Source organism: Phyllostomus discolor, chromosome 9 (genome assembly GCF_004126475.2).
Source record: "Phyllostomus discolor isolate MPI-MPIP mPhyDis1 chromosome 9, mPhyDis1.pri.v3, whole genome shotgun sequence".
NCBI classification, from domain to species: Eukaryota; Metazoa; Chordata; class Mammalia; order Chiroptera; family Phyllostomidae; genus Phyllostomus; species Phyllostomus discolor.
The window spans coordinates 67,362,730-67,385,043 of NC_040911.2; the positions used below are offsets into that span (position 1 = coordinate 67,362,730).

Below are 22,314 nucleotides of genomic sequence, written 5' to 3' on the forward strand. Positions count from 1 at the left end.
ATAACAATTAAGCTACCAATACTAAAGATAAAGAGAGAGTCTTAGAAGCAATAAAGGGAAAGGAGAAAGTTACCTACAAAGGAAGTAGGTAACCCATCAGGCTATCAGCTGATTTCTCAAAAGAAACCTTGCAGGCAAGGTGGGGCTGGAAAAAAGTATCCCAAATCATGAAAGGCAGGAACCTACATCCAAGATTACACTATCCAGCAAAGCTATCATTTAGAATGGAGGGGCAGATAAAGTGCTTCCCAGATAAGGTAAGTTTAAAGGAATTCATCATCACCAAGCCCTTATTATATGAAAAGTTAAAAGGTTTTATTAAGAAAAATAATAAGATCAAAACTATGAACAGTAAAATGACAACAAACTCAGAACTATCAACAAGTGAACCTAAAAATGTTTTAACAAACTAACGACTAGAACAGGAATAGAATCACAGAAATGGTCATCACACGGAGGGTTATCGGGGGAGAGGGAAGGGAAGAATATGGGGGGGAAGTTACAGGGAATAGAAGCATAACAGGCACAAAATAGGCAGGAGAAGTTAAGAATAGTATAGGAAATGGAGGAGCCAATATACAACCCATGGACATGAACTAAGGGGTGAGGGGGTCTGCTGGACTGTGGGCTGGTGCAGGAAGAAAGGGAATAAAGGGGATAAAAAATTGGGACAACTGTAATGGCATAATCAATAAGATATACTTTAAAAAAAAGAAACACAAAGGATTGTAAAAAATACTACAAACAAATATATGCCAACAAAATAGGTAAATTCCTAAAAACATAATCTTCTAAAACTAAATCAGAAAGAATCAGAAAATCTGAATTGACAGAACACAAATGGTAAAATTGAAGCAGTAATCAACTCCCAATGAACAAAAATCCTAGACCCAATGGTTACACAGGTCAATTTTACCAAACATTCCAAGAACTATCACCTATCCTTCTCAAACTATTCCAAAAATTCAAGAGAAAGGAAAACTTCCAAGCTCAATTTATGAAGCCAGCATTTTCCTAATTTAGAAACCAGATAAAGATACCACAAACAAAGAAAATTATAGGGCAATATCCCTGATGAACATTAACACTAAAATCCTTAGCAAAATACTAGCACGCTAGATCCAGCAATACATTCAAAAGTTCATACACCATGACCACCTAGGATTTATTCTGAGGATACAAGATTGGTACAGTACCTGCAAGTCAATAAACATGATAAACCACATAAGCAAAATGAAAAACAAAAACCACACAATCATATCAATAATGGTAGAAAAAACATGTGATAAAATCCAACACACATTTGTGATAAAAACATAGCAAAATGGGAATATGTGGAACACACCTAAACATAATAAAGACCATATTTGACAAACCCAGAGCCAACATCATACCTAAGAGGCAAAAACTAAAACCTTTTCAATTAAGAGAAGGAACAAGACAGGGATATACACTTTCACCACTCTTATTCAATACAGTACTGGAAGTTATAGCCACAGCAATCAGACAAGAAGAAATAAAAAGCATCCATACTGGAAAGGAAGAAGTAAAACTATCATTATATGCAGATAACATGATACTATGTGTATCAGGGTATCCAACCTTTTGGCATTTGTGCCATACTGGAAGAAGAGTTGTCTTTGGCCACACATTAAATACATTATGACACATAATCACATAAAAATCTCATAATGTTTTGAGTAAATTTATGATTTTCTGTTGGGCCACATTCATAACCATCCTGGGCTGCCTGCAGCCCACAGGCCACAGATGGGACACCTCTGCTATATACAGAAAAACTCTTGCCATGATACTATATATCGAAAACCCTAAAGACTCCACCAAAAAACTAGTAGAACTGATAAATAAAATCAGTAAAGTAGCAAGATACAAAATTCATAGTCAGAAATTGGTACTATTTTTATACACCAATAGTGAACTACCAGAAAGAAATATTAAGAAAACACTCCCATTTACAATTACAACAACAACAACAACAACAAAATAAGGAACCTAGGAATACATTTAACTAAGAAGGTAAAAGACCTATACTTGGAGAATTATATGATACTGAAGAAAGAAACTGAGAAAGATGCAAATAAGTGGAAGCATATACTATGTTCATGGGTAGGAAAAATTAAGATCATTAAAATATTCATACTATCCAAAGCAATCTATAGATTCAATGCAATTTTTATTAAAATACCAATGGCGTATCTCACAGAACTAGAATATTCCAAAAAATCATATGGATCCACAAAGGAACCCTAATAGCCTCAGCAATCTTAAGAAAAAAGAACAAAAAATATCACACTACCTGATCTCAAACTATAGTACAAGGCCATAGTAATGAAAACAGCATGGTACTGACAGAAAAACAGACATATAGATCAATGAAACAGAATAGAGAGCCCAGAAATAAACCCACACTTTAATAGTCAACTAATATTTGACAAAGGAGGCCAAAAAATACAATGGGGTAAAAACAGTCTGTTCAATAAACAGTGCTGGGAAAATTGGACATGTGCAAAAGAAATGAAACTAGACCCCCTTCTTACATAACACAAAAGAATAAACCAGAGTGGATTAAAGACTTAAATGTGAGGCTTGAAATCACAAAAATGCTAGAAGAAAACATAGGCAGTAAAATCTCAGACACTGCTTGTAGCAATATTTTTTCTGGTATATCTCCTTGAGCAAGGGAAAGAAAACAAACAAATTGGACTATATCAAACTAAAGAGCTTTTGCAAAGGAAACCATCAAGAAAATGAAAAGACAACCCAATGACTGGGAGAATATATTTGCCAATGATATATCTGATGAGGGGTTAATACCCATAATTGATAAAGAACTTACAAGACTCAACACCAAAATGCAAACAATCCACTTGAAAAATGGGCTGGTTCTGGTCAAGATGGAGGCACAGGTAGAAATGCTTCACTTCCTCACATAACCAAAAGAAGGATAAAAACCAATCTAAAAACTCCATGGAACTCCATGGAACTCTCACAACCAAGGCATTAAAGAAACATTCACCCAGACCAGTAGGAGTGGTGGAGATGGGCAGCCAAGCAGAGAGGATTTGCGGGAAGACAGCGGACTGTGTGGGTGAGGCAGGGCTGGTTGAGAGGACTCGCCACAAGGCGGCAGACTATGTGGGCAAAGCAGAGCTTGCTGCATGGGAAACTAAAAACTCAAAGCTGGCTGTAAACTACTGCAGGGGTGGCCATAGTGGGAGAAATTCCCAGTGTCACGTGAAAGAGGTCATTGGAAAGTGGGGCTTGAGCTGAGCCAGCAAGTTCCATTATTCCTTCTCTAATCCCTTCCCCACAGACAGCACCACAATGCAGCAAAGAGGTTACCTTACCCGGATAAATACCTAAGGCCCAGCCCCCTTACAACATAACAGGTTGCACCAAAACAGAGAAATATGGCCCAAATAAAAGAACAGATCAAGCTCCAGAAAAGAGCTAAGCAACAAGGAGAGAGACAAACTACTTGATGCAGAGTTCAAAACACTGGTAATCACAATGCTCACAGAACTAATTAAGCTCAGTAACAAAATGAAGGAACAAATGAAGGCTTCCCAAAGTGAAACAAAGCAAAATACACAGGGAACCAACAGTGGAGGGAAGGAAACCAGGACTCACATCAACAATTTGGAATGAAAGGAAAAAATAAACGTCCAACAGAACAGAATGAAGAAACAAGAATTCAAAAAAATGAGGAGAGGCTTAGGAAACTCTGGGACAACTTTAAATGCTCTAACATCAGAATCATAGGGGTACCAAAAGGAGAAGAGGGAGAGCAAGAAATGGAAAACTTATTTGAACAAATAATGAAGGAAAACTTCCCCAATCTAGCAAAGGAAATAGACTTCCAGGAAGTCCAGGAAGCCCAGAGAATCCCAAAGAAACTGGACCCCAGGAGGAATACACTAAGGCATATCATCATGGGTAATCTTAAGGTAATCTTAAATTACCCAAGATTGAAGATAAAGTCCCAAAGAAATTGGACCCCAGGAGGAACACAAAAGGCACATCATCATGGGTAATCTTAAGGTAATCTTAAATTACCCAAGATTAAAGATAAAGAAAGAATCCTAAAACAAGCAAGAGGAAAGGAGAAAGTTAACTACAAAGGAGTGCCCATAAGAGTGTCAGCTGATTTCTCAAAAGAAACCTTACAGGCAAGAAGGGACTGGAAAGAAGTATTTGAAGTCATGAAAGGCAAGGACCTACATCCAGGATTACTCTACCCAGCAAAGCTATCATTTAATATGGAAGGGCAGATAAAGTGCTTCCCAGATAAGGTCAATTTAAATGAGTTCATAATTACTAAGCCCTTATTAAATGAAATGTTAAAAGGATTTATCTAAGGAATAGAAGATCAAAAACTACAAACTGTAAAATGACAACAAACTCACAACTATCAACAACTGAACCTAAAAAACCCCCAAAACTAAGCAAACAACTAGAACAGAACAGAATCAGAGAAATGGGTATCACATGGAGGGTTTTCAGTGGGGAAGGTGAGGGGAAGAATGGGGCGGGAGAATGTACAGGGAACAGGAAGCATAATTGGTAGGCATAAAATAGACAGGGAAAGGTTAAGAATAGTGTAGGACATGGAGAAACCAAAGAACTTATATGTACAATCCATGGACATGAACTAAGAGGGGGGAATGCTGGAGGGTGGGGGGTGGGTGGAGGAAGGATAAAGGGGAAAAACTGGGAAAACTGTAATAGCATAATCAATAAAATATACTTTAAAAAATTTAAATGGGCTAAGGACTTGAATATACACTTCTCCAAAGAGGGCATACACACAGCCAATAAACATATGCTCAGTATCACTCATCATCAGAGAAATGCAAATTAAAACCACAATGAGATATCACCTCATACCTGCAGAATGCCTATCAGTAAATCAAGAAACAACAAATGTTGTCAAGATGTGAAGAAAAGCAAACTCTCCCCCTGACTGGTGTGGCTCACTGGATTGACCACCAGCCTGCAAACCAAAGGGTCGCTGGTTCAATACCTAGTCAGGACAAATGCCTGGGCTGTAGGCCAGGTCCCCAGTGGAGGGTGCACAAGAGGCAACCACACACTAATGTTTCTCTCCCTCTCTTCTCTCTACTTTCCTCTCTATCTAAAAATAAATAAATAGAATCTTTGAAAAAAGAAAAGGGCATCCCCATGCTCTATTGGTGTGAATGCAGATTGGTGCAGCCGCTGTGGAAAGCTGTATGGATTTACCCCCCAAAATTAAAAATTTATGAACCAGTGATTCTACTTCTGAAGATTTATCCAAAGAAACTTGAAACACTAACTCAAAAGAATATATGCATCCCTATGTTCATTGCAGCATTATTTATAATAGTCAAGATTTAGAATCAGCCCAAGTGTCCATCAGTAGATGAGTGGGTAAAAAAAGCTGTGGTAAATTTACATAATGGAATACTACTCAGCTGTAAAAAAAAAAAAAAATTGTACCCTTTGTGACAGCACAGATGGACCCAGCGAGCATCATGTTAAATGAAATAAGCCAGCCAGAAAAAGACAAGGACCATATGATTGCACTCATATGTGGACTCTAATGAGCAAAATGAACTAACAAGCAAAACAGAGACAGACACACAGATAGAGAGCACACTGACTGCTGCCTGAGAAGGAAGCTGGGTAAGAGTGTGGAGGAATAGAGGAAAAAACTCATGGACATGAACAACAGTGTGGTGACTATCAGTGGGCTGGGCACAGAGAGAGGTAAAGGAGAGTATAGGGGGGATAAATGGTGATGGAAGGAGACTTGAGTTGGGGTGGTGAACACACAATGCAGCATACAGATGATGTGTTACAGAACTGTGCACCTGAAATCTGTATAATTTTCTTAACCAACATCACCCCAACACATGCAATAAAAAGAAAAAAAAATAAAATAAAATGAAAGGAAAAGCCCTGGCCAGGTGGCTCAGTTGCTTGGAGGGTCATCCCATACAACAAAAGGTTGTGGGTTTAATTCCCAGTAAAGGCACAGCTGGGTTGTGAGTTCCCTGCTCAGGGAGTGAATGGTAGGTGACCAATCCACGTTTCTCTCTCATATCAACGTTTCTCTCTCTCTATCCCCCCCTACTTTCCTCTCTCTCTAAAATCAATAAACATATCCTTGGGAGAAGATTAAAAAAAGAAAGGCAAAGGAAGAGATAAAGAAAAGAACTAATGGTGTCAATGTCCATATTAGGAATCCAAAAGGAGAGGAAAAAACATAAAGGAGGAATATATTAAAGAAACAATTATGAAGAATTTCCCAGATTAAAGAAGCACAAAAGAGAACATCCAGTTTCCAGTCTGGCATATAAACAGACAACATCCTAACAAGTAAAAGTTGAACAAACTGAAAAATCAAACTTCTTAGATCCATCAGACAATTGAGGTCACAGGGCAAACTGCTACCCCCGAACAGGAGAGACAGACAGAAAGATACAGAGAATCACAACTTACCAAGCAGAAACCCATGAATAGAAAGCTCTGTGAACAAGTGTCAGGTAAAAACCTAAACTACAAATGCAAAATTGCTGGGGGTTCAGTGTGAACAAATCCTAGAGACAACACTCTGGGGAAGGGGAAGGACCATTTTTGCGAGTTTTCTTGATACTTCAAGGAGCTGTACTAGGTTCTCGTGGTAAAAAGCAAGGAAAAATTGCCTCATGCTTCTGCCAAGAGGAGTGGAAAAGTAGTCATTTTGAAATACATCAGAGTATAGTGTACTCTGTTCTTAACAAGGCCTGTCCTCAAAAGAAACCATTTTGTCAGAGCCTACCCTAGTGTCTTACTTTTTTAAAGTATTTTGTTAGAAACATTTCCCCTGAGTTTTACTGAGAAATAACTGATATGTATCACTCCGTAAGTTTAAAGTATACAACATGGTGGTTTGATATACATTTATTCTGAAATGATTGCCACAATAGGTTCAGTTAACATCCATCTTCTCATATAAGTATCATAAAAAGAGAAAAAAGAAAAAAATGTTTTCCTTGTGATGATGTAACAGGGTGCAGCCAAGAGGGGGGACCCCAAATGGGCATTTGAAATGGGGTCCAGAACTCAAGGTGTCCAGGAGATGTTGGGTTGTCCTCCACCCACCCCCCCATGTGGGTTGGAGGAAGGGACAAATGGAGCAGGGCCATTGAGAGCTGTATTGCACAGCAACAGCTTTGCAGCTAACCTCTGGTGTGGTCATTTAACATATCTATAACCTTTAACTGGTTGCATAGATATGTTAATAGCTGTGGCCATGTTCTGAGCCAGGGGAATGGAAGTAACTTCCCCCCCCCAAGACGTAACTGGGGGGCAGGTCCCCAAGCACCTGTGTGGGAGCTTGGAGAAGACTGGCTCTATGACGAGGGACCATGCCTGCCCAGACTCACGATGGCAGCCCACTAAAACTGGAAGGCTTTGAGAGTACTGGCAGGTGTAAAAGAGTATGGGAGGAGTCAGAAATGGGGCTGCAGAGGAAGACTGGCGCAGGGATTTAAACCGAGACATGGCAGCCATTGGGGAGAGAACCACTCGGTCTTTAGCAGAGTGGGGACTCCCGCAGCCCTGCGAGAGAGAATCACCATGCGGCTTTAGCAGAGAACCACCACTCTGCTTTGGCAGAGTGGTGACCGCCCCCACCCTTGCAGTCATTGAGGAGAGAGAACCACGCGGTTTTGACTGAGCGGGGACTCCCGTGGCCCTGGGGGAGAGAGGACCACGCAGCTAGAGTGGTGGAGAGAGGACCATGCACCTTTGCCGGAGTGGGAACCCCCGCAGCATTAGACGGGGGAACCACCACCCGGCTTTAGCAGAGATCCCGGCAACATAGCTGATGGTGCCGGGAACTGAGGGAGGCCTACCAGCCAGGAAGGATTACTGGGAAGAACCGGGGGCTGCCTGAGCCAAGGACTTCTATTTCCTTTCCTGAGATACAGTACCCAAGACTGGGCAAAGGGGGAAGGAAGGACTGTGTCTGTTTGTGGGTGTTTTAAGGGACTTTGGGATTTTGATGAAGACATTAGGTCACTACTTTAAGTTTGTATAGCATTAAATAAACATTTCCTTTCCTTTTCACGAATCTCTGGCATTGAGAGACATCTTTCCTATAGACGGCAGACATAATGGACCTGGGGGTTCCTTTCGGTAATAGTATATCATCCCAGGCCCCCCTCTTTGTTCTGTAACAATGAGAATTCTTAAGATTTACTCTGTTAACAACTTTTCTATATATCATACAGCAGTGTTAGCTATAGTTACCATGTTGTATGTTACATTCCTAGTATTTATTTATCTTACACCTGGAAATTTGTACCTTTTGACCACCTTCTTCCAATGCCCCCTCCTCCCATCCTCTGCCTCTGGTAACCACAAGTCTGATCTCTGTCTATGAGTTGTTGTTTTAACCCCACATACGAGATAATACAGTATTTGCCTGTCTCTGTCTGACATATTTCCCTCAGCATAATGCCTTAACAATTCGAATGCTTCACAAATTTGCCTATCATCTCTGTACAGGAGCCATACTAATCTTCTCTGTGTTGTTCCAATTTTAGTATATGTGCTGCCAAAGTGAGCACATTATGGTTTTATCAGAGCCTAAACAACCTGTGGAAAGGGAAATACCCAATTGCAGGTCCCTCTAGCCACCCAATCCCTACTAGTTAGGGAGGAAAAACTGAGAAGCCCTTGTGAAATTCAGAGCCCAAGAACACATGCTCACCAAAAGAATGATAAAAGTTGTGTGCACAATAGTAAGATCCCTATATCCCACCTCAAGTCCCTGCTGCCAGATGGTTGCCCTCCTCCCCACTGAAGTCTGGAGGTCTGATCTGTAGATGAAGTATGTCCAGGCCTCTCGACAGGGAAGCTTGCATAGCATTAAGGTGTGAGTATCGTAAAACTAAAGGCTGAGGTCCCCTTTCTCCACTTGGCAACCAGGGTCCTCAGGCAGAAACAATCCTTTATGGCAACTCTGACAACAGAAAACACCTCAAGGAAGAAATACTGGAGGTCCTCAACAGAGAGCTATTCCATTGTCTAAATGCTTCCTGCATTGCTGTTAAATTGGCCCTCGGCTTTACCCAATGCTGGCTTGGGATTCTGGCTTAAAGTTCAAGGCCTTTCAGGCAAGGAAGGCCTCACATTTTACTTCCCAGGCAGCTCTCCTCAGAAAACTACTAACATATGTTCTGCTAAACCAGAGGGTAAACGTACAAAAAGGTAAAGATGGAGCACAGAAACAGGATATTCAATACAAAGAAGGAACAAATGAATCCCCAGTGAAAGGTGATCCCAGGACCAGAGTATCACACACAAAAGGCAGTCAGTAGAGTGGTAAGTGTGACTCAAGGGGCCAACATACTGAGGCTATCATCACTAAGTCCCTGCCGCTACTGAACCATTTTTAACCCTGAGAAGTAGCGGCCCAGAATCTCTCTGTGCCCTGCTTGGCTTCACCATATACTCTGAGACTCTACTCCATCCATGCTTGCTCCCTGGCTCAGCTGAGTACACTTGTCCCACACTTGACCTATGAGCTGGAAGAAAGCATGTCAGCCCAGGCAGGAATACAGAGGACCCCATTCCCACGGTCCAGACTTCTGTCGCACTGCCTGGTATATACTGCAGCTCAGGTGGTACTGAGCCTTATGTTTCCCAGGACTCCCTAATGACCTTGACCACTGACTTTTCCAGGACAGGCTCATGAGAGGTGTAGCCAGAACATGACTATATGAGTTTCCTGCAGCTGTTGTATCAATGGGGTGACTTAAAACAACAGAAATTTATTCTCTCATAGTTCTGGAGTCAGGAAATCAGGAATCAAGATGTCAGCAGGGCCATGCTCTTTCTAAACACTCTGGGGGACAATCTGTCCCATGCCTTTCTCTTGGCTTCTGATGTTACCAGCAATTATTGGTATCCCTTGGCTTATAGACATATCACTCTGCCTCAGTCATCACATGGTATTCTCCCTAAGTGTCTGTGTCTGTTCTCTTCTTGTAAGGACACTGCTCATAGTGCATTAAGGGCCCAGCCTACTCCTATTTCCAAATCAGGTCTCATTCACATATACAGAGGGTTAGGATTTTAATGTATCCTTTTGTGGGACACAATTCAATCTACAGCAATGACCCATAAAGACTACTTAGCTTATCTTCTCCTAGAAGCCTTCACCTGAGAGTCAATTTACTTATATACTAAGTGCTTCCCACTTCATTTTTTTAAACTGATAGTGTATTGTTTAGGGATACAGACATTGAAAAAATAGAAGAATGCTTAACAAGTAAGAAAATGACTCCCTCTGGGAGGAGCAGGCAGTGCACAGGATGTTGCAGGTGTTTATAATGCTATTTCTTAACCCAGGAGCTAGAGGCATAGGTAGTTATTCTATTCATCTCTATAAACCATACTCATATGTTCTACGCATTCTTCAATGGATATGACACATTTCATAATTAAAAAAAATAAAGTATACATGTTAAAAAAGCAAACCCATGAGAACAAAAAACAGATGATGGCAACAAAAGCATATGAATAAATGACAAATGATTTATATCAGAGAGGCAAAACTTAAGGCAGCAGTGAGGACAAGCCAGGAGTAGTATGATTTATAGGCTAGAGCCTCAGGAAAGAGCAGCAACTGGGGTCACCAGGTCCTAGTAAAGTTGAGTGTCTCTTTATTTAAGGGATTAAAGCCCCCACTGCTCATAACCAGAAATGATATTCCCCTCCATGGGAAGAAGACTACACTCTGCAGAGGCTCAAGAGATTCTAGATACAGGGGCACCTGACACAGCCAAGGGTGGAAGTACTGACCTAAAAACAGAGACATTCAGTGGAAGTTTACCAGCTGATGGGGTAGCTCCCACCCCCACCCCCCACTTGCTCCTAAGATGCAGGCAGGCAGGCTTTTACTCCCCAGGAAAGATGAGAAATAGGAGAAAAAATATTAAGGGGATAGATCTGGAATAGGGGGTCAATGACAAACTATAGCCCAAATCTAGCCTGTTTTGTATTAAATAAAGTTTTACTGGAGTACAGCCACACCCATGTATTATGTCTTGTGCAGCTTTCACAATACAACAGTAATGTTAAGATGGCTGCAACTGAGACTATGTGGCCTGCAAAGCAGAAACTATTTACTATCTGACCCTTTACAGAAAAAGTTTGCTAACCCTTGGTCTAATAGTAGTACTCTGAAAAGACTGAACAGAGAAACCAGAAGATAGGAAATTAAGAAGACTTTCTATAACTCAAGGAGAGCTTCAAATTGAGAGGGGCCACACGTGAAACACTGAGTACAATGAAAAAAAAAGCCCAAAACTACTGAATAATACCAGAACAGTGGCAACAAAGAGAAAAGCCCACTAGTTGCCAAAAAACAAGATAGAAAAATGTGCAAAGAATCCAAACAGGCAATTCACAGGGAAACAACTGGGGAATATGAAAACTGTTTAACCTTACGGACAATCAAACAAATTCACTTTACAGCTCTCAGTTAGCTAACTAATCAAAGGCTCGTAAGAACAAGTGCTGGCAAAGATACAGGGGAAATATAAGACCTCTCATTCCTGTGTGAAGGTGTGGTTCTGGTAGTTTGAATGGAATTCATTGTTCCCGAGTACACCTAGACCTGGGTTCCACTAAATCATCTCAAACAACACTGACACCACACTGATTCCTTGGCTACTATGTCTCCATGTTGTCTCTTAACCACACAGATGTTTACATGTTTTCAGATCCTGCTAAGCACAGGATCTGGTATACTAGCATTCTCAATACAACCATCGATCAAAGCTATGAACCAAACCATGGACAGCTACCCTCAGGGACAAAATAATACAATGAAAATGTCTAGGTTCTGCCTTGAATGCCCCAAGAGGGAAAAACCCCAGATGTATGAAGTGGTATTCAGACTAAGCTATTTCAAAAAATTAAGCCCAGCAATTTTCGTATTTTTCTTTTTTGCGTTTTTGTTTCTATCCCAAAATTACTCAGGACCTTAACAGTCACAGCATAACTGTGTCCACTCCATGGTGCTGCCTGCCCCACCTCCACTCCCACCCTGAATTAGAGACAGTGTGCTAACTCACCTGGTATCGGTCAAGGATTCTGAAGTCCTGACAGGTGGTTCTGTATGTGGCTTGGGCTGCCGGAAGACTGGAAACTCCTCCTTCTTTGACTCCATAAATTCCATCAACTAACAGAAGAGCAGCATTAACTACTTGATCCAAGTCAAAAAGTGGTAAGCCCCTCTCCCTTTTTGCTTGTCTGATAATCAATTTACGCTTCAGCCTCCGAGCTTCTGGTGTCATAGCAACAGCACTGGGACAAGCTTCCAGCCTCTTCAGAAGCAATTTCTCCTCATAGATGCTCACAGAGGTGTATTTGGGCCCTTTAGGTTTCCTGTCCTTCTCCAGCTGTGGCTTCCTCTTTTCTCGAGCCCTTGTTTGCAAAGATGTGTTGGAATCTGTGTCTTCGCTGTCAATGTCCATCCTGTCGGGTTTTTCCTCCTCACTCTCTACTTCCTGCTTTATCTGCTCGGGTGCTCTGACCTTCTTTCTGCCCCCAACCACTGTCCCAGAAGCTGTTGACCCAGCAGGGGGTGGGACATACTCCATCCCTGGATCTATGACTCCATCACCTTCCATCTCATCATCATCTGTGCAGAGCATAAAACAAAACAGAAGAAATGCAAAGCACACCACATGCAAGGTGAAAGCATACACTTTTATATCATGGGCCATACATAAAAGACCCACAAAGGGTTAAGTCTTACCATGAAATAAGGCTTGTGGTGGCATCACATCTGGAATCAGATCTGCTTCTGAAAGCAAGCTAGGCGTGGCTGAGTGAGAGGCAGGAGTCCCAGGGGCAGAGAAATCCAGAGAAGGAGAAGGAGATGGGCTTGTCAGCGGAGTGCGGTCAGAGGAGCTCAAGGATGAAAAGTCAATCACTTCTCCTTTTTCTAGAATTACATCAGGCCGGCGGCCTCGGCTTATGAATTTTACTGGGGTTGAAGAAGTGCTCCTGTCAAGAAAGCCAGCTGCTTCCTTCTGTGCTCTTCTAATGTCTTTTGCTTCCTGAGTACGAGATCTTTTCTCTTTTAATTCCATGGCTGATTCCACAGGATTGCGACTCGCACGTTTTCTAAGGCCCTCAACAGTAATGATGGGATCTAAAATTGGTTTTGAGGCTGCTGGAAAAGAATAAATATCTAAATTTTTTGAAATTATATTTTATTAATTATGCTATTACAGTTGTTTAGATTTTTCCCCTCTTTTCCCCACCTTCACCCAGAACTCCTCACTCCCTCTGGGAATCTCCACACAAGTTCATGACCATGGGTCATGCATATAAGTTCTTAGACTACTCCATTTCCTGTACTGTACTTTGTATCACCAAAGCTATTCTGTAACTACCTATTTGTATTTCTTAATCCCTTCACTTCTTCATTATTCCCCCATCTGGCAACCAACTAAATGCTCTCCACAAGCATGATTCTGACTCTATTCTTCTTGTTTGTTTAGTTTGTTTTTTAAATTCAATTGTTGATGGACATGTATTTTTGCCATTTTATTGATCATAATTTTGATCTTCTTTTAAGACTTTAAAATTTCATACAATACTGGTTTGGTGATGATGAACTCCTTTACCTTTTTCTTGTCTGGGAAGCTCTATATTTGCCCTTCAATTCTAAATGATCGCTTTGCTGGGTAGAGCAATCTTGGCTGTAGGACTCTGCTTTCCATGACTTTGAATATTTCTTGCCAATCCCTTCTAGACTGCAAAGTTACTTTTGAGAAATCAACTGACAGTCTTATGAGAACTCCCCTATAGGTAACTAACTGCTTTTCTCTTGCTGCTTTTTAGATTCTCTCTTTACCTTTCACCTTTGGCCTTTTTATGATGATGTGCCCTGGAGTGCTTTGCATCTATCTTGTTTGGGACTCTGTGCTTCCTGGACTTGTATGTCTATTTCCTTCACCAAGTTAGGGAAGTTTTCTTTCATTATTTTTTCACATATATTTCCAATTTCTTGCTTTCTCTTCTCCTTCTGGAACACCCATAATGTGAATGTTGGACCACTTAAGGTTGTCCCAGAGGCTGTTTATACTACCCTCATTTTTTTTTAAAGATTTAATTTATTTATTTTTAGAGAGAGAAGGGAGGGAGGGGGAGGGAGAGAGAGAGAGAGAGGGAGAGAGAGAGAGAGAAACATCAATGTGCAGTTGTTGGGGGTTATGGCCTGCAACCCAGAAATGTACCCTGGCTGGGAAACGAACCTGGGACACTTTGGTTCCCAGCCTGCGCTCAATCCACTGAGCTACGCCAGCCAGGGCACTACCCTCATTTTTTTTTATTCTTTTTTCTTCTTGTTGTTCCAATGGTTGTTTTTTGCTTCCTTACGTTCCAAATCATTGATCTGATTCTTGACTTCATCCATTCTACTGTTGTTTACCTGTAAATTTTTCTTTATATCACATAGTGTATCGTTCATTTCTGACTGGATCTTTTTTGTTCTGCTGAGGTCCTCACTAAACTTAGTGAGCATCCTTATGAACAGTGTTTTGAACTCTGCATCTGATAGCTTGCTTATCTCCATTCCCTTTAGCTCTTTTTCTGGAGTTTTAATATTTCCTTTCATTTTGGCCATGATTCTTTGTCTCCTTTTTTGGCAGCCTCCCTGTGTTTGTTTCTATGTATTAAATAGAGCTGTTGTGACTCTGTGTCTTGGAGTGTGGCCTAATATAGTAGATATCCTGTAAGGTCCAGTGGCATAGCTTCCCCTATCACCAAAGCTGGGTACTCTAGATGCACCCTTAGTGTGTGGCTGTATACACTCTCCTCCTCTACTTGAGCTTTGATTGCTGTTGGCAGGTCAATGGAAGGGGTTTACCCAGGCCAGTCAGCTGCAAGCATTGGCTGTGACCACTAACCACCATTCTCTGCCATCCATGGAGGATCATCTGTGCAGGGGCAGGGTGGTAGTACTATGACATGGTCAGCAGCTGCCCACCAGGTGTGCAGGCTTTGGGATTTCCTGGGTGGTGCTAGGCAAGGTCAGCCTCCACGTGTGTTTAGCCCAGGGCCACCTTGCCTGAGCTATAAAGCAATCTTAGATAGCCGCTACTTATGCTAGGCTTGGAGATTCCCCGGTGAAGCCATGCTGTGAATCTAGGCTGGCTGCTATTAGTGGCAGGCCTGAGACTCACTGAGGCCAGCAGTTCCTTTTTTGATGTTTTAGGGAGTTGTGAAGCATGAGCCAAGACTAGCCAGTCATGTGGAAAAGCAGCTTGGGTAGGCCCACAAGTTGAGTGGGGCAAAGTCTCTGGGGATCTCCAAGGTAGGTCAAACAGTGTTAACCAGGTTGATGAAGTCTCAGAGACGGCACTAGCTTTTGGGCTCTGTGTCTCAGTCAGGGAAGGGTTCAGAAAATGAACAATGGACTCCACTTGCCTTGATGCCAAACACTTCAATTTCTCCCTGTATGACACTGGTGCCTTTCAAGCTGTTACCCCAGTGCTGGACTTCAGAGGGATTGAGTCTGAGTAGGTGAGACCATGTGTGGGTTCTTAAGAGGCCCTGCTTGGGGCTCCAGAAGTTTCTTCCACTAACATAAACCCTACTGGCTTTTGCAGTCAGAAGTTGCAGGGACTTATCTTCTTGGCACTGGGACCCTGGGCTGGGAGTCTGGTGTGGGGCTGAGACTTCTCATTCCCAAGATACCCCTCCTGAATTTTTATCCACCACCTGTGGATGTAGGACCAGACTATTCCATGGCTCTGAATCTACACCTCTCCTACCAGTCTGGATGAATGTGATTTCTTTAATTCCGTAGTTGTCAGACTTCCACTCAACTCAATTTCTGATGGTTCTGAGTGATGGCTATTCTGTATTTTAGTTGTAATTTTGATGTGGTTTTGTGAAGAGGCAAGTCATGTCTGCCTGTGCCACCATCTTGACCAGAAGTCTCTCTAAATTTTTAAATAATCACTCAGCTTTCATTTCTTTTGCTAATTTATTGTTGTAAACCTATTACATTCAAAATAGAGAAATGCTTGATGAATGCTTTATTTTGTTTTCCTGTCATTTTTACTTCTGGTCACTAGTTTAAGAACCTTTTCTGACTCCTCTTTCCTATACCCCATCGCTAATCTCACATTTTCTTTTGGGTGGCTTCTCCTAATTGTTATTTCCTTTCCCTTCCGTTATTTAATTAACTCAATAAATACTTGTTGAACACTTGCTAAGTCAATGAATGCTTTAAATGAGGACTTATACCTATCTCTTAAGGAAAAAGTTGTAATCACATTTAAACAACTAATTACTATCTTACCTATTAGGATTGGTAAACATTAAAAGTTTAATAATGCTCAGCAAGCATAGGGAGAAATGAACATTTTCATACCAGAACATAAATTTTACTACAATTTTTTGGAAGGTAATTTGGCAATACTGATAAAAGTTTTCAATTAACATGTGTTTTTGATAAAGCAACATGCTTCCAGGAATTTATCACAAAAAAATTGCACAAGTACACAAATATAATATTGTAATACTATTTAAAATAACAACAAAAGGTTCTAGAAATAAGCAAAATGTCCACCAACAGGGGTTTAATAAATTTCTATATAGTCATTCAATGGAATACAATGAAATAAAAGATCTGCATGTACAGCTATGTAAAAATATCCAAGGTATACTTGTAAGCAGGGGGATAACTGAAAAACAAGCATTATGGGTCCATTTACAGTTTTTCTTAAAAAATAACAAAATGTTTAAATATGCAGAAACTAGTTCTAAAGGCATTCACAAGAGTCAACAGTGGTTACTATGACGAGTGAAACTGCAGGAAAGGCTGTATGTAGAGGGGCACTGTCCAGAATTTATACCCTTCAATCCTATTTGATTTTTTCACAAATATATTTTTTAAAATGTAAAAGCTGTCCTGTACAATTTTGTTAACCAGTGTCACCCCAATAAATTCAATTTTAAAAAGTAACAATAAAAAATAAAAATGTAAAATTTGAAGCTAGGTGAATGGTGAACATGGGGATTCATTATATTATTCTCCATATTGCATATATTTAAAATTTTTCATGATAAAAAGATTAAAATAACTTCTGGTCAAGATGGAGATATAGGTAAACACGCTTTGCCTCCTCTTGCAACTACAGAAAAAATACATCTAGACTACAAAACAACTATCACCCAGAACTATCAGAAAATCGACCTGTAAGGAAGCCCAACAACCAAGGATTTAAAGAAGTCACATTCATCCAGATGGGTAGGAGGGGTGGAGACGTGAAGAGAGGTAGAGAGGCGCAGAAAGGCACGATACTGTGGAGGCAGTGTGGAGAGGCAGGAGAATGGGCCGTACCATATTCACATGTGGTAGATAAAAATTGGGAGGGATATTTCAGGTGCACAGGATCACTGGCCACCCGACTACCCAGCAGCCCAGGGTTCCAGCACCTCGAAGATAAATCCTAATAATTTCTGACTGTGAAAAAAGTGGACATGGGGTGTGGAAGAAACTGCCGGATTATCAGGAGACTCATCTTAAAGGTCCTACATAGACGTAGGATTTACACAGACCCACCTCCTCTAGGATTCAGCACCAGGGCAACAGCTGGAAGGGCACAAGTGGCATATGAGGAGAAAGCGAAGAGACTAGAAACAGGGCACAGGCTGGGAGACAGCTTCCTCCCAGGAAAACCACCAGAAGCCAGGCATCCACAATGTCTCCTCTCTGAGTGCTCTCCCCCACAGAGCCACAAAGTGGTAAAAGGGGTTGCCCCACACTGGCAATCATCTAAGGCACTGTCCCACACTATTAACAGATACTCTCTTCTAAAATAGGCCAGGCTACTAAGACACAGAGTCAAAGTAGCTCTACATAAACACAGAAACAAACACAGGGAAGCTGCCAAAATGAGGGCACAGAGAAATATAGCCCCATTGAAAGAATAAAACAAAACTCCAGAAAAAGAATTAAACAAAACATAGATAACCAACCTATGAGATGCAGAGTTCAAAACACTGCTTATAAGGATACTCAGTGAACTCACTCAGTATGGCAATAGCATGATAAAGACCTAGGCAGAAATGAAGGTTACATTTTTTTAAGGAATTTTTTTTAAAGATTTATTTATTTATGTATGTATTTTTAGAGAGGGAAGGGAGGGAGAGAGAGGGGGAGAGAGAGAGAGGGAAAGAGAGAGAAACATCAATGTACGGTTGCTGGGGATTATGGCCTGCAACCCAGGAATGTGCCCTGGCTGGGAATCGAACCTGGGACACTTTGGTTCCCAGCCCACGCTCAATCCACTGAGCTACGCCAGCCAGGGCTTGAAGGTTACATTAAGTGAAATAAAGAATAATCTACATGGAACCAATAGTGGAGTGGGTAAAACTGAGTATCAAGTCAATAAATTGGAATATAACGAAGAAAAAAGCACACACTCAGAATACTAATAAGAAAAAAGAATTTTAAAAAATGAAGATAGAATAATAAGCCTCTGGGACATCTTCAAACATACCAACACCCCAATCATAACAATGCCAGAAGGAGAAGAGGAAAAGAAACTGAAAATTTATTTGAAAAAAAAAAAAAAAAACTTCCCTAATTTGGTGGAGGAAATAGACATATAAGTCCAGGAAGCAAAGAGAGTCCCAATAAGTGGGACCCAAAGAGTACCACACCCAGGCACATCATAATTAAAATGCCCAAGATTAAAAATAGAGAATCCTAAAAACAACAAGAGAAAAGAAGAGAGTTACCTACAAAGGAGTTCGCATAGCTGTCAGCTGATTTCTCAAAAGACACTTTGCTGAATAGAAGGGACTAGCAAGAAGCATTCAAAGCAATGAAAAGTAAGGCGCTGCAACCTTGAGTACTCTATTTAGCAAAACTATCATTTAGAATTGAAGGGCACATAAAGTGCTTCATAAACCAGGTAAAGCTAAAGTTTTTCATCATTACCAAGCCATTACTATATGAAATTTTAAAGAATCTTAAGAAAAAACCCACAACTATAAACATTAACATAGCAACAAATTCACAACTACCAACAACTGAATCTAAAGAAACAAACACAAACCAAAAACCAGAAGAGGAACAGAATCATAGATACAGAGATCATTTGGATGGTTATCAGCTAGGAGGGGGAAAAGATGCAGGGATTAAAGAGCATAAATTGGTAGGTACAAAATAGACAGGGGGATATTAAGAATAGCATTGGAAATGTGAAGCCAAAGAAATTATATGTACGAATCATGGACATGAATGAAGGGAAGGGACTTCAGGAGGGAATGAGGGGACCGCAGGAAGGAAGGGGACAAAGGGGGGAAAACTGCGACAACTGTAATAGCATAATCAATAAAATATATATATTTTAAAAACTTTCAAACAAGGGGAGGCAAGATGGCAGAGGAGTGACTGGAAGCCACACTAACCTCCTCCCAGGATGAATCTGGAATTACAACTAAACTGTGGAGAAATCACCTGGAAAAAAACAACTGAATAGCAAGAGAAAGCTTATGGCCTCGGACAGACAGAAGAATCGTCTTCAGCACTAACTGACTGATAAGGAGTGTGGAAAAGGCTGGCTGGGTGCCCACAGACGGCAGCACCAGAGGGATAATTAAGCAATTATCCCTGATTGGATCCCCCTGAGAAGTATGGGATCTAAACCCTAAGCTGGGATCCTTAGCCTAGAGCACCAGAGCCCAAAGGATATACATATAACAACTAAAATTGGTATCTGTGCATTGGTGATGAAAATTGGCAGAGTTACTCTCTGCCAGAGATGGACAACCGGAGACACAAAAAGCTGTTTAAAGGACCAATGCACAAATATTCATATGCATCCATTTACCAAGGGCTCAGGAAAAAGCTAGGGCAGGGTGGGCTAGAGATGCCTGAGGACAGACTGGGGACAGAAGCTTAGGGGTGAGAACTGAGAAAATAGTCTCTGGGATACTGGTGCTGAGTCATTCCCCATATGGCAATAGCCATCCTGCTTAGGCAGACCACTCCTCCTCAGAGCTGTAGCAGCCTGAGGGGAAACAACAGTCTCACCCCCAGGAGATACTCTGCCCTGGTTCTGTGGTGCTTAAATCTGACTACTGAGAGCAGAGTGACTAGATTAACGTGAAGGAGACAGCCACAGAAAGTAGATCCCTGGCAGTCTTGGAGAAGGCCACCTAAGGTCAGACAAGGTCAATATCTGACATCTTCAGAGGCGGATCAAAAAAGAAAAAACAGCAGTAAATAGCAGAGGCTACAGAGATGAAATCCACTGTGGTCTTCTCCATTATTAGCAATATTTTCTTTCCTGCATAGGTTTTTAACATTCATTTCTTGTCTATCATGTTTGTGCATATTAAGTCACTAGAATTTAGACTATAGTTTATTTCTCTCCTTTCTTGTAGTAGTCTTAATCTCTTTACACCCTTATTAATATTGGTTCATTTGCTGTTGATAGTGGGATTGTGGGGAGTGGGAGATAAATTTGTGGATGTGGGTTTGTTCACTGGGCTTTGTGGTTCTGTTCTGGCAGCACCTGTACAACAACATACAAGCATATATGGTGGGCGGAGTAACCCTCAGTCAATCAGCTGGAGGGAAGGACTCAGCAAATGACAAAAGTAACAACAATCAAAACCCAATTACATCCAGAGAGCCAACATAAACAACATAAAGGACATCCCAAGAGGATTAAGTTCAGGAGATCAAGGAAACTGCATCCCTGAATGCTACACGTCTCTTACCATAGGAGTTCACATCACAAAGAAAGGAAGTCAAAGCAAATCAATTTGAGGAGCAAAAATGAACAAAGAGTCTCCCCTAAAATGGGGAGATAATGAAACAACCCCCAATCAAAAGGTAAGGAGAAATTTCAATAAAGAGTGCTAAATGAAATAGAGGCAAGTAAACTATCAGACATTCAGTTCAAAACAATGGTTAAAAGGAAGCTCAATGATTTCAGTGAGAATTACCAAAAACTACAGGGAAGTTACAAGAACCTTACTGCAAATTATACCAGCATGAAAAAGGGCAAGGAAATTATCACCTAGAGCCAAGAGGAAAAAAACACAATGTCTAAATTGAAGAACACAATACAAGGAATGAAAGGCAGCCTAGATGAAGCAGAAAATCAAATCGGCAAGCTGGAAGACAACGTAGAAAAAAAATCCCAGAGTGAGCAAGAAAAGGAAAAAAGACTCACAAAGAAAGAAGACGGGTTAGAGAAACTGCAGGACAACACGAAACATAATATCTGTATAACAGTGATACTAGAAGGAGAAGAAGATAAAGAAGGGATAGAAAACATGTTTGAAAAAGTAATAATGAAAAACTTCCCAAAACTGATGAGAGAAGTACCACAAATCCAGGAAGCAAAAAGGGTCCCCATCAAGAGGAACCCAAAGAGATGTAATCCAAGACACATAATTAAATAGGCAGAATTCAAAGACAAAGAGAGAATCTTAAATGCAGCAAGGGAGAAACAGGATGTAACATACAAGGGAGCCCAGATAAGGCTACCAGGCAACTTTTTAACAGAAACACTACAAGCCAGAAGGGAATGGCAAGAAATATTCCAAGTAATGAAAACCAAAGGCCTACATCCAGTACTATTCTATCCAGCAAGGCTTTCAATTAAAATTAAAAGCAAAATAGTTTCCCAGACAAATGAAGGCTGAAAAATGCACACACCTTCACCAAACTAGCACTGCAGGATATGCTAAAGGAACTGCTTTAAGAAAAGGAAGAAAAAGAGTGAGAGAGAGAGGAACACAGATACAAAGGGAATAAACTGGCAATGAATAACTACCTCTCAATAATAACCTTACATGTAAATGGATTCAATGCTCCAATCAGAAAACACAGGGTAGCTGAATAGGTAAGAAAATATGACCCGCACACATGCTGTCTACAAAAGACTCACCTCAGAAAAAAAGACCTGTACAGACTGAAAGTAAAGGATTGGAAAAAAATATTCCAAGCATATAGACAGGGGAAAAAAGCTGTGCAGCAAAACTTGTATCAGAAAAAATAGACTTCAAAACAAAGGCCATAAAAAGGGACCCAGAGTTCCGGCCAAGATGGAGGCATAGGTAGAAACCCTTCAATTCCTTGCACAACCAAAAGGAGGAAAACAACCACTCTAAAATCCATAAACCACCAGAAACACCAGAAAATCAAACTACATGGAACTCTGACAACCAAAGAATTAAAGAAAAAATCAAATGGAACAACCAGAC

General features: G+C 40.9%; 2 protein-coding genes, 1 long non-coding RNA gene and 1 other non-coding gene across 7 annotated transcripts in view; 1 reads left to right on the forward strand and 3 right to left on the reverse strand.

Moving 5' to 3' along the window:
- Positions 1–22,314, reverse strand: part of KAT14 (lysine acetyltransferase 14) — a 76,491-nt gene that overhangs the window by 19,118 nt on the left and 35,059 nt on the right. For 2 of the 3 annotated variants that reach the window (XM_036009496.1, XM_036009498.1), the window contains 2 exons: positions 12,821–13,240; positions 12,135–12,703 (listed from right to left, as the gene is read on the reverse strand). In XM_036009496.1, the coding sequence (XP_035865389.1) occupies positions 12,135–12,703; positions 12,821–13,240 (989 nt within the window). The remainder of the gene's footprint in view (positions 1–12,134; positions 12,704–12,820; positions 13,241–22,314) is intronic. The other variant, XM_036009497.1, reaches the window with a different exon arrangement.
- Positions 1–22,314, reverse strand: part of LOC114506203 (protein PET117 homolog, mitochondrial) — a 76,491-nt gene that overhangs the window by 19,118 nt on the left and 35,059 nt on the right. Inside the window, exons 6-7 of one of the 2 annotated variants that reach the window (XM_028523711.2) lie at positions 12,821–13,237; positions 12,135–12,703 (exon numbers count right to left, since the gene is read on the reverse strand). The gene's annotated coding sequence lies outside the window, so the exon portion shown is untranslated. Of the gene's footprint in view, positions 1–12,134; positions 12,704–12,820; positions 13,241–22,314 lie in introns of both variants that reach the window. The other variant, XM_028523712.2, reaches the window with a different exon arrangement.
- LOC114507118 lies at positions 8,512–8,618 on the reverse strand. Its single transcript, XR_003685396.1, has one exon. It is a non-coding gene; the product is annotated as a U6 spliceosomal RNA (small nuclear RNA).
- Positions 17,933–18,496, forward strand: LOC118496781. The gene is made up of 2 exons (XR_004899332.1): positions 17,933–18,159; positions 18,403–18,496. It is a non-coding gene; the product is annotated as an uncharacterized LOC118496781 (long non-coding RNA).